Source organism: Varanus komodoensis, unplaced genomic scaffold (assembly GCF_004798865.1).
Source record: "Varanus komodoensis strain SLA01 unplaced genomic scaffold, ASM479886v1 scaffold29_1, whole genome shotgun sequence".
NCBI lineage: Eukaryota > Metazoa > Chordata > Lepidosauria > Squamata > Varanidae > Varanus > Varanus komodoensis.
In genome coordinates, this window is record NW_025335759.1 from 6,050,040 (window position 1) to 6,064,155 (window position 14,116).

Here is a 14,116-nt window from a genome sequence, read left to right on the forward strand (position 1 = left end):
TAATTTTTCCCATTCCAGTGAATATACTCCAGTTACGATACTTTTATTCCACTTTAGCCATTATTTCTAACAAATAATTCCAGGGCTAGAAAACACCCACCCGCCTCACAGAGCCACAATGTCCAGAATGGTTGCTCAATCAGTTCCTCTTCCCCGGGAACTCTGCAAACTGGACTTCTCTGACTCCATCAATGACACCCAGTATCTTGACAAACTATGTCCCCCAAGATTTGAGGAAATAAGGACTGCTTAACGCAGGATAAAAATGGTCTAAATGGGTGGTGTGAATGCAGGAGGGTGGGAGGTAGTTTTTGGAACAGCAAAAGCCCGCTGAGCCCATGTTGCTGAAGAGCAGAGGCTGACCGTGAAGGAAAGTGTCACTGAAAACGCATGTGCATGCCAGATAGGGAGTTCCCAGGAACGGTTGGGAAGTGTCAGAGAAACACCCTTGTTCTTAACCCATTAAATTCAGAACTGGCACTGTGGCAAAATGAAGGCTCTTCGGAGGGCCAGTGGTCTTGGTTTCAGAAATCCAGCAATCGTGAGGGCCCCCAAATAAGTGGGGGTGCTCCAACTTCCCGAGGGCCCCCTCCACGACACCCTTGCTTGGTCTTCAGTAAAACATCCTTGTGCTTATGGATCTTTTCTACTTCCTTCATTGCTGCCCTTCCAAGTCTTGGTCTTCTTTGAATTTCTTGGCTGCAATTTCCCTTTGAATCAATGACTGAGCCAAACTGTGAAATCTTTCACAATTTCCATTTCCTCATTATTAAAAGTAAAGTTCTGTAATTTTTTTTTGTTTTCTTGATAGTCAGCTGCAGTCCTGCATTTGCATTTTCTTCTTTTGCTTTCAAATGACTTGTTTCAAGTCATTGCTGCTTTCTGCCAGTAGTGTCATCCACCTGTCTTAGTGATGTTTCTTCTGCCAATTTTCACCCCTTCCTCTGATTCTAATCCAGTTTTCCTTGCAAAATGTTCTGCAGGCAGATTGAACCATTGCTGAACTCAATGTATTTTAAGAGCTGCGTGTACAAGATTGGCACCACTGATTTCAATACAGCTTACTCCCAGGTAACTAGGTATAATTGCTTAGGTCCAAAGTAATGATGAGCTGGTTCAGCCAAGAAACCCTTCTTTTGCTGCCATCATGAGGACTGGGAGGTTGGTGGCTACCCTACTTGAGAGAGAGGTTTATGCCTAGATTAAGAGCTGAAGATCTTTCCTTATTAAACCAGCAAAGATGAAAATATTTAAGATGCATCCATGAGAGCAAAGCAAAACGGCAATAGCACTACTGCCACTTCATAGTAAAAACAAAACTTTATTAGAAACTCAGATACTGAAAGACAAAAGAAAAACATTTTTGGAGAACATCTTCAACATAAAATATCTCCCAACTTTTTTTCCTTAAAAACAAAAAATGCTATTTTTACAGAGAGCAGCAATCATGTGGTATTGGCCCATAAGAGATGGAGGAAATGGTCATCTAGACAAGCAAGTGTGGAACTCAAATCTTTGTTGCACCTTACACACACACACACACACACACACACACAGCGCCTTTCATTGAAGATAAACAACGTTCTTGCAAGTCTGCAAATCAAGTAAGTCCTGGGAGGCGCACGGTGGCTGGGTGGTGGCGCAAGAGATACAGCGGGAGGCACTTTTGCAAGAGAAAAACAAAAGCAGAGTCCCCAGCTCTGAGTGGGAAAATAGAATATCCTCATCAAAATGACATGTAAACAATTAAGCACACACTGAAATGAAGTGCTGTGGCAAACTCGGGACTTGCAGGGCATGGGCCAAAATTATTCTATCAGCAGGCACAAGGAGTCATCTGCTACAGTCACTCAGGCATCGATCAGGATTCCTTGCTCTTGAACATTTTCCTCATGCAAGGAAGCCAGAAGGACATACAAATATGTCCCAGCAGCCATAATCTTAGGGAAGACTTTTTTTTTTTGTCACACAGTAGGGGGTGCCAACTCTAGACAGCCTTTTAAAAAATCTGATGAAAAATTTAATCAACTGCTGTAACCAGTGAATGAGAGGCAGGGTTCACAGGGATGCCATGCCGGGGCTTCATTAGCAGGGAAGGTGCTGCTGGCGTCCATCGCCCAGCTTCTCAGACATTCGTGTATCCCCTGCACTTAGCTGTAAACCTCACAGATGCTAAAGGAAATGAATTTTCCAGCAACGATATTCTGTACCTCCTTGTTGTAATGCAAAGTATTTCAGGGTCGCTCGGTTCTGAATGAACAATTAAGTCCCCATAGCTTTATGACAGAGCTACTCCTGATGGAGATGAAGTCCTAGCACACTCACTCAGGGGGTCAACCCCATTGAACACAGCAGCACTTAAGTCCCAGGAAATCATAGTAGAGTTCAAAGGCGCCAGAAGGCCATTGGGTCCAACCCCCTGCTATTGCAGGACACCGAGTTAAGCCATCCCCCTCCTCCTAAATGCCTCTGTGTGGGAGCGCCCACCACCTACTGGGGTAACTGGTTTCAATCTCATACTGCTTGAACAAGATTGTTTTTCCCGATCTCTAGCTGGAATCTGGCTCCTTGTAACTTGAGCCCATTATTCCGTGCCCTGCACTGCGGGGTGATCGAGAATAGATCTTGTCCTTCCTCTTTCTGACAGCTTCTCAAGTACCTGTAGTGTGCCATCCCTCAGTCTTCTCCAGGCTAAAATAAGCAAAGTGGCTGGTCCTGAGATTATGCACCGGAGGGGGCAAAAAGGAGGGGAGGGGAGGGGAGGGGAGGGTATATTTTACTGGGAGAGCCAGAGAATGGCGAGGGGAGAGAACAGCCCAGACTACAACCCCATGACTATGTGAGAAAAGTGAGATCCTTCTTGAATATATTTCTGAAAACTGGTTCTGTATCTATGGACCTATTGTCCAGATCTTGTGACATTTGCTGGAGCCAAACCAGAAACAGGGCCAGCCCAGGACAGGTAACATTCTGAATGCCGAGGTGCTGGGCCAGACTATAAAGCAAGTTTGTTTCCCGACTTAAACTGGGATTTGGAGTTTGAGGGACAGATGGATTTGTGCTTCCCCATGTGATAACCTTCTCAAGAACCACCAGCCCCAGCGCATCATGTGCAGAGGTGGTGGGGGCTGCTGGAAAAAGCAAACCATCCTAATGGCAGCACTTATTCCAGGGACAGTGAGAGCCAGTGGTGCTGATGCTAGTTCAAAATATATACCAGCAGTGCTTTTTTTGTTAAAAAAAAAAAAGTGCCCGAACTCACGTCTTGGGGCCACACTTTTACACTAAAAAAGATTTTCAATTCACCGACTTTTTTTGAAATAAAGAACTTATTTACCTTTTGCATGGAGCCAGTCTCTCTACACACACATAAACATAATGGTCGCCCCCGGCAGTAAGCACTCAGCGCGCGACCACACGGCTGGTCCCAAGCCGAGCAGCGCCCCAAGCCGAGCAGCGCCCTCACAATCAGCGCGGACACACACACAGCCCGCATGCACTATTTTAATTGTTTTTGCCGCCGACCTGCTACGCCTAACAGGGCGATTCACAATCACTTGGAAAAATCCGTCAAAAGATGGTGCCGGAACGCCTTTCCGGTGCGTTCTATGACAAAAAAAGCCCCGTACACCAGACTGGTCCAGTCTCGCTCTCTTGCATGTACATGCACATACAAGGCTAGCTATAAATAGACACCAAGCAGCCTGAAACGTAATGAGCTTAAACAAAAAGCAGACAGACACCAACCGACCCGCCAGAGTTTCAGGACTGACGAGGCCTTGCTGGAGCCTGGCTCAAGAAATACCCTGACCAGGAACACCTCAAAAGTCCCAGCACAATCAGCAAAGTTTGTAGGACTTGTCTTCAAGTCTAAGGCTTTGTGTTCTCATAATAACAAGAGGAGAAGAGTTCAGGGGCATGCAAGCCAGAAAATCCCCCGTTTGTGGCAATGGTGTAATTCCAGGCATAATGTGTAATTCTATTTCGGAAAATAGAAACGTTTCTGTCCTGACTCGTGAGATGGTATGCATGGAGCTGGGCTGTTGTGCAGGCGAGGGAGGGGGTCTGCATACAAGTTTTTACTGGGCTCCCAAAAGATGCTCAGGCCCAAGACCCATTGAATGCAATCCACAATTCCTAAGTAAACATTAATAGGATTGTTCTGCACGTATTGCAGCTTTAGTATTTATGTATTTGCACATAAATCCCAACTAAGACGACACATTCATACATGTGATGCAGTCAGCTCTAGGCAAGGTTTCTGTTGCAGTCTTTGAAGATGCCACTAGGGTGTACCGTTTGTGTGTATTTGACAATCAGGGAGTTTTCCTTTCCCTGTTGGCCAGCTGCCAGGGTTTTTTTGTTGATTTAAGACAAGGAAACATCAAGTTGACAGAACATTTAGGCATCCCATTTTGTGCTAGTTAAAATTTCAACACCCTGCAAAATCTCACACCTACAAACATGGAAACAACAAATGTATCAAGTTTCTAGTCCTTAAGGCTGCACAGATATTCTTGCAAATGTGGGCAGTACCTGAAAAGCACTCAGAAGCTGAGGTGGAGGATCTGTACAAAATTTGCCCTCATATGGATTAGCCGAAACCAGCACTGCATGCAAAATGTGCTAATTTCTTTAAGGTTTATACAAGGTGGAGCTTGGATTTTCTCAGTACCAGATGCCGTCTTCAATGCCAGGTCACGCTGTGTCCTGCAAACATGTATCTTCCTTTCAACATATAAACAAGTTTTCCAATAACCCCTTCTAGTTATTGCCAGTATCACTATAATTCAAGTGTTTGGGCAGTGTTTTTTTTTCTTTTTTTTTTTAAGAAATTAGCAAGCCTGCCTTGCATGGACGGCTATTTTCTCCTCTATCTTGTGTCACTAAGTTCCACATATATGTTGTGCTTCTAACAAAGCAGAAGGATGTGGACACAGCAAGCGGCACTCTACCTGTGGCCGCCAGGTCCTTACTTTCTGGAGATGGAGGGGCAGGTCTGATTAAGTGCACAATCCTTACAGAGCGGCTGGCCTTTTCAAAACCCGTTCTATTCACGCTGCTGGAAATGTGCTTTGCTTTCCTGAAAGCGAGCGGCACCAGCAAGCAGCGGACCTGCGGAAACTCGATGCATTTGGTTCTGGTGGGTATCACTGCTCAGCAACAGACCCGAAAAGCAGCCTTTGCTTGTTTGTATCATGGAAGCCCTGCAAAATGGTTGCCCTACATCTCCCATCAACCCTCAGCTTTTGAGCAGGGGCTGATGGGGGGGGAGGTGCAGAGCAGAGTATCTGGAGGGTCACAGGTAGCTCACCTCTGGCTTAAATCACCTGACACCTGAGCCCGGCTGGGTGCTGTTTTGGAACAGACAGGGCGCTCATTACTCATCCTTCCCAGGGCTGGCTCCTGGTTTGTGGGGCTCCTTGGGCAAGACGCCCTGCATGGGATCCTTCCCTCAATGCACCCCCCTTTTCACCAGCAACATCTTGCTCCTGGCCTTGCTACCCCGCTGGCTTGGCAGACAGGCGGCCAGTGGGCGAGTGGGCACAAGCGTATCTTGCTTCTCTGCCTCAGCACCATCCTTGTCTGGGCTAGAGAAGGGGGCAGCAGGTTCCCGTGCCGGAGAGAAGCGTGCCTGGGGCTCTGGGCAGTGGGCCCAGAGCAGGTCCCTGACCATCTGTCCCCTGGTCACTGGGCTGGACTCCGATTTTGCAAGTGGCAACCAAATCGACAGGGTGCTTCGCTTGGAAAGGAAACTGACTCTCACAAGAGATGCCCCTGAACTCTCCACACACCAGGGGAAGAAAGGGAAATATGCATGATGAAATCTTTTCTGTTTAAAACAAGTAAAAACAGATGGGCAAATCGGAGCGGGGAGGCATTGGGCTGAAAAAAAGGCTGCTGCAACCTCTTTGCCCGTGCCTAGAGGAGAGGTTTAGAAAGTGCATGACAAATAGACATGCCAGCAAGCTGAATGCTGCCTCGAGCCAGGTACTTGTGCTTTCCAAACTGTTTAAAAGTGAAGGATGCACTTTGGTGCATGTATGCATTCACTGTTAGGAGAGGAGAGGAGAGGAGAGGAGAGGAGAGGAGAGGAGAGGAGAGGAGAGGAGAGGCATTTTCAAAATAGTTACAAATCTACTCTGGTAATGGACTGAGAAGAAATGTTTTGCTGCCATCACTGAGGTAAGCCAGTTGGCATTGCCCACAACTTCTGGCTCAAACTTGGCAGGCACCCAGGACCGGCTTTAAAGAGCTTGACATGACAGAAAGTGCATTTGTACCCCTCCAAGAGCACATTCCAAACTGGCTGCACCATCCTAAAAGCAAAGTGTTGGATTGGAACTTACTTGGTTGCACTTAAAACCCACTGTTTTTAAGCAGAATGAAGCCATGGATCAGCTTCTTCCCTTGCTTTCAATGGGATCTGAACCCAAGTTGCTCAAACTGGATGCAAGCCCTCCTGACTGAATTAAAAAGGAGGGCGTGTGTATTGCAGTGTATTTATTGCTGGGGGGGTACCTGGATGGTGTGACGGCAGACATACTTGGCAGTGCCAGCCCGAGATATTTTGCTCCCTGGAGTGAAGCATCAGATGGTCCCTACCTGCCCCGCATTCCCCCACTAAGGCCAACTTTCCAAAGAGTCTTGTTGTACCAGCCAGACAACAATTCCTCTCTCCACCTGCCTTCTTGTTTCAAGTCATGCCCACCCTGAGAGAACACCTCTGAAAGGTGCCCCAGTTCTACTGCCTGAAGCAGCCCACTTCACCTCTTCAGCAACGCCTCGCGAGAGAGAGGCAAGTGTCCGGACGGCACCTTCGTTCGCCTCGAACAGAAGCCTTGGCTGCCTGGGGCCAGATGACAGTCCCAGAATCCCCTGCAACATGGAGGTGCTGCACAGCAGACCTGCAAAGGTTCTTCAGGGGGATGAGAGGGTTCAGAAAGAGGGTTCCCTGACCTCCACAGGGCCAGGACAAGCAGGCAACGGGACCGCAGGGCTGGGGCAGGAAGTGCATTCTGCCCCATTCTGAAGCCCTGCCAAAGGCCGCCTTAGTTTTCAACATCGCCAGCATGCGTTGCCTGTGCATTTTCTTTTTGTTTGCTAAAGCAGGTCCCCATCCCTCGTGGCCATTGCAACGGCAACTGAGGATGGCCTGAAATAAAACCGTGCTGGTAGGGACACGGATCCATTCCACAGCTTTGCATAGCACACGCAAAGAATTTGCCAAATGGCAGATGCTTTTAAGCAAGAGATCAAACAGTGGACAGGGTGACTTTGCGCTAATGGAACCTCTGCATCAAATGAGGAGAATGTAGCGATCACTAGGCTGGCTTAATTGACATTAAAGGGAAGCAAAGATGCCCAGCCAAGCAACAGTGGTAGAGGGGGCGACTCCCTTTCAGGGGATTCCATTATCCCTCCGGCTTCAAAGAACTGCCAAATCTCAATCCCAAAGGCTTCCTACCAGCGACAACATCATGGAATTGATTAAGTGGATCACATCCTAGGCAGAATGGCCAGCTTTGCACAGTTGCAGCAAGCACGGCATTCTGTCTGCGTCTGGTTCTGGTTCTTCTCCAGCTGGTGCATCTCCCCAGGACACGTACCAAAGGTCCCATCAGTCTTGCAAAGGGTGTACGAAGCTAGAAGGGAACACCCCTGTCCGCGTGCCGTCTCCTTCAATGAAACCAGCCTGGAACATGGAACGAGCAGGTGAGCAAGGTCAGACACACAAAAAGTAACAGACATCCAGTTGCCTTCCTGGATATTTTGGACTGCAACTCCCATCCTACTGGCCATAGGGGCTAGGAGTTGTAGTCCAAAGCATCTGGTGGCCACTGGGATGCCTTCTCCTGCAGTAGATGGCTAACTAAATCAGGTCTCCGGCTGCTTTTTCCCATGGGAAAAGACTAGAGTTGGAAGAGGAACCACCCCAATCTTGCAGCTGCTCAAGACTTCTGCTCCATCTTTAAAATTTTTGTCCACATTGGGAGGGAAAAAAATAGGAGCAGGAGATCCAGGATGGCATCAAAACCCATCATTATGACTGGTAGGATCTTTTTTCTGGTTCTCCTCTATTTGCTCCAATAACATTCCTCACAATAGGATTATTCCATGAAAACTATTCATTTCACAGCATATATCCCTTCTAGTTTAATTTGGTATGTCAGAGCTCCTCTGATATTCTTGTTCTCATCTGGGATACCCTCTGTAGGAAACCCTACACTGCAGAGAGAGACCTGGACAGTAATTTGAGAATGTTAGTTGATTTTCTCAGGGTACCTTCTTAAAATTACTCAGCAAAGTTGCCCAGTGTGGCTTCTACTGACATTTTCCACTCAGTACACCATCTAATATTTCTAGTTTTGTTAATATAAAAACTCTCCAGCATCTCTCTGGATTTTCAGTCACTGTGTCTTTCACCAGCATTGTCTTGTTTCCGGAGTCTCCTGAAAACATCTCTGTTTCAAGATGCTTTATTGCCTGACCATTCACTCATTTCTGGTTGGTTAGTTTGTTAACAGTTTTCCTCTTTTAATGTGATGTTTTACTCCTTTTCTCTCTCACTGCTCTGAAAGCTGTTCAGATGGGAAGCAACATAACATAATATGTAAATAAGCAAAATAAGCTAGAAGGAAAAGTGCTTTCCCCCTTGGTCCCAAGAGGAAGCAGCAACACTCACCCAGCTCTGCTCATCCTCTTCCCGTGTAACCACAATCACTTCACCCTTGGCAAAAGTCAGCTCACGGGCCTTGTCCCCTTTACAGTCGACCAAAGCCATCACTCTCTTGGGCCGTCCCTTGGCCTGCCAAAGCCAAAAGTCCTCATCAGTTCCACAGACAGTTCCCAATCTCTTCTGTGGTTAACCAGGCAGGGCATCACCAGCTGGTTTGAGGACGAAGGAACTTACATGGTGGATGGGAAACAAGCATGCCATGAAGCCCAAATAGAAAAGCAAACCAGAGGTGGCTCTCCTGCAAAGTTTCTATTCTCAGCGAATCACAGAGTTACTTCCCCACTGCATAAATTGTCCACACCCTGCTTCTGCATTTTATTCTACCCATTCAGTACCATGAGGACACAAGGGTCTTGCACGGGCCAGCAAAAAGCAGGCAGGACCTGCTTGTAAATCTCTAGGTGATTTGCAAAAAATGGTCCAGGGTTTCCGAACACCAGTTATGTAGGAACTGCAGCAGCGACACCCACTCTCCTTCTAAACCAGGTTGCTAAGACAGAAGAACAATTGTGGTGAGAACCAGGAGCAGTTTTTCCCACAAGAGGATGGTGAGATCAGTTCTGATACTGAGAACAAGCTGCTGAGCTAAGCACATGTTCAGAGGTACCTATGCTCCTCCAGAGGATGCCCTAGCGTGGCTTTGCACCTGGCTCCAGGTGGGGGCCTTGAGCTTTTAGGAACGTTCCAGATGTTGTTCCTGACAAGCACAGCTGTCTAAACTTGCTGCTCCGAGACTGAAAACCATTCATGTTTACTACTGGCCTCACAATCTGACTACTGACAAGCAGAAGGTGAGAAGAATAGTAAGGCTGCTTACTGCTGTTCTTCCAAGGGTCATCTGTGCTTTCACACACGTCTTTTTTAATGATTATAAGCATTTGCCAGTTAAGCAGCACAGAAATTTAACAAACACACCCTGCTCTCCAAGGCTTAGGTACAAAGGAGACGGCAACCATGCCCGAGCCTGTTCAAATGCAACAAGGACGGACCACTGCATCTCCCCAGACTCACCGGAGCAAATCTTCTTGGCATCGGCACAGGGTTTTGCAGCAGTACCGGAGCCTTGCCGGAAGGCAGTTCTTCTGGGAAAACGGATCCTGGGGAAAGCGGAGTGCCAGGAGATTTGCCCCCTGAACCGCTACTGATCCGCCGGTAGGATCGGGTGCTTTCTGAACTGCAAATGAAGAAAAAGCAGCTTAGAAGCCATCGCCGTGGTGGGAGAGGCCTTCTTTAGCTGCTTCTCCTACGCACAAGATTGAAACTTTCAAAGCTACCAGCTGCCCCGGTTTTTTCCACCTCGCTTCTGCATTTGCTTGTGTAACACACAAGGCACGCAAGCAGTGCCACTCAGGACCAGTAATGCCAGGAATGTGCCCGAGTGCGACACAGCACCGCAATGCCCTGGAAAGCTTTCATCCACTCCGAGCACTGGGGGCAAGAGTCCAGCCATGCGCCCTCTGACAGACCGTGCGCTCGCTGGACGCTGCTGCCTCGCACTGGAAAATGGAAATTTGCTCAATGTATCTTCCAGGGCTGTTGTATGAATTCATATTACTGCTGGAACCATGTGCCATGGAACGTACTGGGAAGAAAACTGGCACGGAAGTTACTGTTGCCGTGGGGTGTTGTGTTGTGAGACGGATGTGAGGAATGGCCTTAAATGAACATTTGGCCACCAGGCGTTTACAAAGGACCTGGCTTGATGGACCTGACCTGAAAAAAGAAAAGGAGCCACATTCTGGATGGTTCGGCTCAGAGGTAAAGCTGCCTTTCGCTCCTCAAGCAATGCGTGCAGGCCATGTCCAGAGGGAGCTGTCACTGCCAGGGGGCCTGCCTCTGGAGCCCCGTGCCTCGGCTCACCTGAACTTGACTGGCATCGCTTGCCCCTGCTCGGGAGAGGTCCCCGGAGAGGGCTGCAGCACCGCCGTGTGACTGGGCTCCGACCTCCTCCGCTGGGACACGAGGTCCCTTTCAGAGCAGGTTTCCCAGTAGGCTGTGCCTCTGACTTCCACAGAGTTCCGGAAACTCAGTGACTGCCGGGGTGTGCCACCATCCAGGGTGCCAGGAACGCTGGAAGTAGACGAGTGCCGGCTGTCCAGTACGCCGGAGATGTCTGGAGACGGGGACAAGGACTCGGAGGAGTCTGGAAAGCAATGGGAAAAAAACGGTGGAAAAATCATGGAAAGCCATGGGAAAATCTTCATTCAGGTGGGAAGTCGAGCTGCGTGGCTTACACAGGTGATGTCAGGAGGAGGTAGCCAAAAGGGTCCAGGCAAAGATCACAGCATGTATGGAAGACATCATGGGATGTAAGGCCTGGCTGAGCCTAAAACGCAGCTTCTTGCATGGACGGAGCTCCAGTACACACGTTTTCACAAAAGGAAACTGCCGGACTCTGCTCATCCCAGGTATCCCAAATGCTAGCAGCCTTGGCTAGCCATCGGGAAGAACCCAACAGCCCCCCCTCCCCCATGAGATGCATTTCCGTGCCCTGGATTGCCCACGGCCATTTGCTGACCTGGCTTTGTCTTGGCACTCCCTCTGGTGGGGTTCTTGATCGGCAGCGGTGGGGGCCCCTCCTCGCTGTTGGAGCTCCTCAAGCCGGGCCGCACGGGGGCCAGGATGGTCTCGTAGGTCTTGTTGCTGATGTCCATGCCTGTGCAGCTCCATCTGCTTGGGGGGAAAGGGGCCGGCTGGCCCGTGGTGGGGGATGGCGAGGATCCGAAGGATCGCTGAAGTGGGCTCACCTGCCAGAGGAAGCATCGAAGCCACTCTTCAGCTTCCCAGAAAACCCAGCCTTTCACCTCTGCTTTGCCACTCCCACCTTCAATTTCAGCCTATCCAAGCCCAGGCCTGCCACTCCTGCTCCACCCAAGCCATCCCCAGAGAACCAGGTCTAAGTTGTGAGGGCTTGGCTGAGACAAACAAGGGGAAACTCAGCTCCCGACAGGTGAGAAGGAACAAGGCAACAGCATGCCTGCGCATCCACAGACGCTCCTGAAGCAGCACCTTTTCATCCAGCTCATCTTCACTGTCGTAAGACAACTCCTGTGAGCCTTCCCAGTCGTACTCCACGTGGAACTGTGGGGCCAGCTTTCCTGCCTGCGCCTGCTCCAGCTGTAACACAAGGACAGAAGAAAGGTCCCCACTGTCAGATCGGCACGCAGGGGGTCTTGTCTGCCTCTCCCAAAAGCCAGGGCTGCCTGCACAGGCCTGCTAGGAAGTCAGCCCTCCGCGAACACCGTGGGTCTCAGCTCTAAGTAATTCCAAGTTGTTCTATCCAAGCCATGGAAGAAACCAGTCAATTCGTGAGCATTCATGAAGTTTATACATTCATGTAACTCTCACTCATTCCTAGGTGCTGAACAGCTGTGTACCAATCTTGTCTCGCCTGGGCATGCACAGATTTCAGAGCAGTGTGGGGATTTAGACCCAAGTTTCTGGGTCACCATCTACATCTAATGTCATTTTTAAAGATGCAAAAATGGCATTCTCTGTTGTTAAGTATCCACTGAAGAGTGGAACCATCTATTAGAAAACCAGCTTGCTTGCTTGATTTATTTTCTTTCTTTAAGACATTTGCATCCCATCGATATCCAGGCAGGATCTCTCGACAACTTACAGAGAATAAAACTGAACAGCTAAATTGAGAACAGCACTTGAATCATAATGTACCACCTATATAAAAATATACAGTAAAAGCATCCTAAACCATTAAAATGCAGGGCAAATAAATAGGTCTTGGCCTGGCGCTGAAACAAAGAAAGAGCTGGTGCCAGGCACACGTCTCTGAGGAGCAGGTGCCACTGCTGGGGCAAAGGCGTTGCTTTTAAGCACTCACCTATTGCTAGAGGTGACAAGGAAGTGCATGGAGGTGAGCAAGGGGGCTGGGAGAGGAAGGATGCAATGCTCCATCACTCTTCTGTGTTTAGCATAGAAGCCCCGCGAGCAGGCAGAGGAGGGAGGCCGCTTCGCTGAGCCCAGTGCAGAAATGCAGCTCTCTGCGGCAGAAATGAGGGCGCACTCCACCCCTCCAAATTCACAGAACCCAAGTTGATCCCGGCCAGTTTAATTCCTATCAATCTGAATTGGTCTTCTCTAAGTAGGGCTAAGGTTGGATTAGAGAGTGATGAAAAGGGTTTATCCTTAAAGGAACTATTCATAAACATTTTGTGCATGTTTCTCTTAATATCAACACTTTGGCTTAATGTTAACAGTCTTTGCAAGTAATTCTTTTGGCTATAATGGATTTTTGAAAATCATTTCCCCAGTATGTTCCATTTTGTACCCATTTTCCTGCATTGGAAGACTCCATTCCAAAATTTGGAGAAGTGCCAATGGGAAAAGGTAACGGTTCTGCTTCACTTAGTGGTTAGAAAAAGGTAAAACTGAGTAAAGTCACTTTAAAATGCAAACTAGGTGAATTTCTTTCTGCTCCCTACTCTGAATCCAAGCCCTTGTCTCCTACGGATTTATTTACTCAATGTCTTTTATCTTTCTTCCAAAGAACTCAGCGCAATATATGCAGCTCCGCTTCTATAACAGCACTCAAGAAATCCCGAGTTAGGTCAAAGAGAGAGGCACTGACTGGCCCAAGGTCTCAGAACTTCACAGCCGGAGAGAATTTGGCCCCAGGGCTTCCTGCTCTTAGCCTGACGCTCCAACCAAGGGACTAAACGGGCTGTCAGTGACCATCACTGGCACACCCACCTACCAGGTCTTCGCATTCCACGTGTTTGTACCTTCTCGCCACATCCAGGGGTGTTTCTCCAGCGCTGTTGACTACAAGGGACAACAAATACTGATCAGGCCTGAAGGAAGGGTTGTGGGGAGCAATGCTCGAGTCTCCCCAAGCACGACCTAAGGCAGTTTGCAGACTCACGGCAACTTAGGCAGCCTTCCCCAGCCCGATCCCATTCAAATGTTTTGGGCTGTAACTTCCTCTGCTCCTCGCCGCTGGCCACGCTACCTGGGGCCACCGGGAAGGAATGTGCAACTCCTCTGAAGGACACCAGGCTGGGGAAGGCTGATCTTTGGGAGAATGGCCTTAAAATAAACAGTCTGAAAAGTCTTAGATGACAAGCCTTAGGCATGTCCACTTCTCATACTACTGACTAGGAGTGTAGTTTTTCTTAAATCCATTCTGTCCGTGTTTCACAGATTGTCAGGTGTCCTATCTTATCTGCTCATTGCCAGAAATCTATTTCCTTTTTCTACTAGAATTTCATTCTGCTTCCACTAATTTACATTAGTGCAAGTGGTCAGGTGCACAAATGTTCATTACATAGTATGAATTACACATTTAACACGTGTGCTTTTGCACAGGTGTATACTGGTTAGTAATGCAGATAAATGCTAATCGCCTGATTCACAGAA

General features: G+C 48.4%; 1 protein-coding gene across 1 annotated transcript in view; it reads right to left on the reverse strand.

Moving 5' to 3' along the window:
• Nucleotides 1-3,507: 3,507 nt before the first annotated feature.
• The window catches only part of ASAP3 (ArfGAP with SH3 domain, ankyrin repeat and PH domain 3), a 64,394-nt gene continuing 53,785 nt past the window's right edge, over nucleotides 3,508-14,116 (reverse strand). The window contains exons 20-26 of the mRNA XM_044434879.1: nucleotides 13,455-13,522; nucleotides 11,750-11,857; nucleotides 11,259-11,487; nucleotides 10,601-10,883; nucleotides 9,752-9,914; nucleotides 8,687-8,809; nucleotides 3,508-7,696 (exon numbers count right to left, since the gene is read on the reverse strand). Coding sequence (XP_044290814.1) covers nucleotides 7,622-7,696; nucleotides 8,687-8,809; nucleotides 9,752-9,914; nucleotides 10,601-10,883; nucleotides 11,259-11,487; nucleotides 11,750-11,857; nucleotides 13,455-13,522 — 1,049 coding nt within the window. The 3' untranslated portion in view covers nucleotides 3,508-7,621. The remainder of the gene's footprint in view (nucleotides 7,697-8,686; nucleotides 8,810-9,751; nucleotides 9,915-10,600; nucleotides 10,884-11,258; nucleotides 11,488-11,749; nucleotides 11,858-13,454; nucleotides 13,523-14,116) is intronic.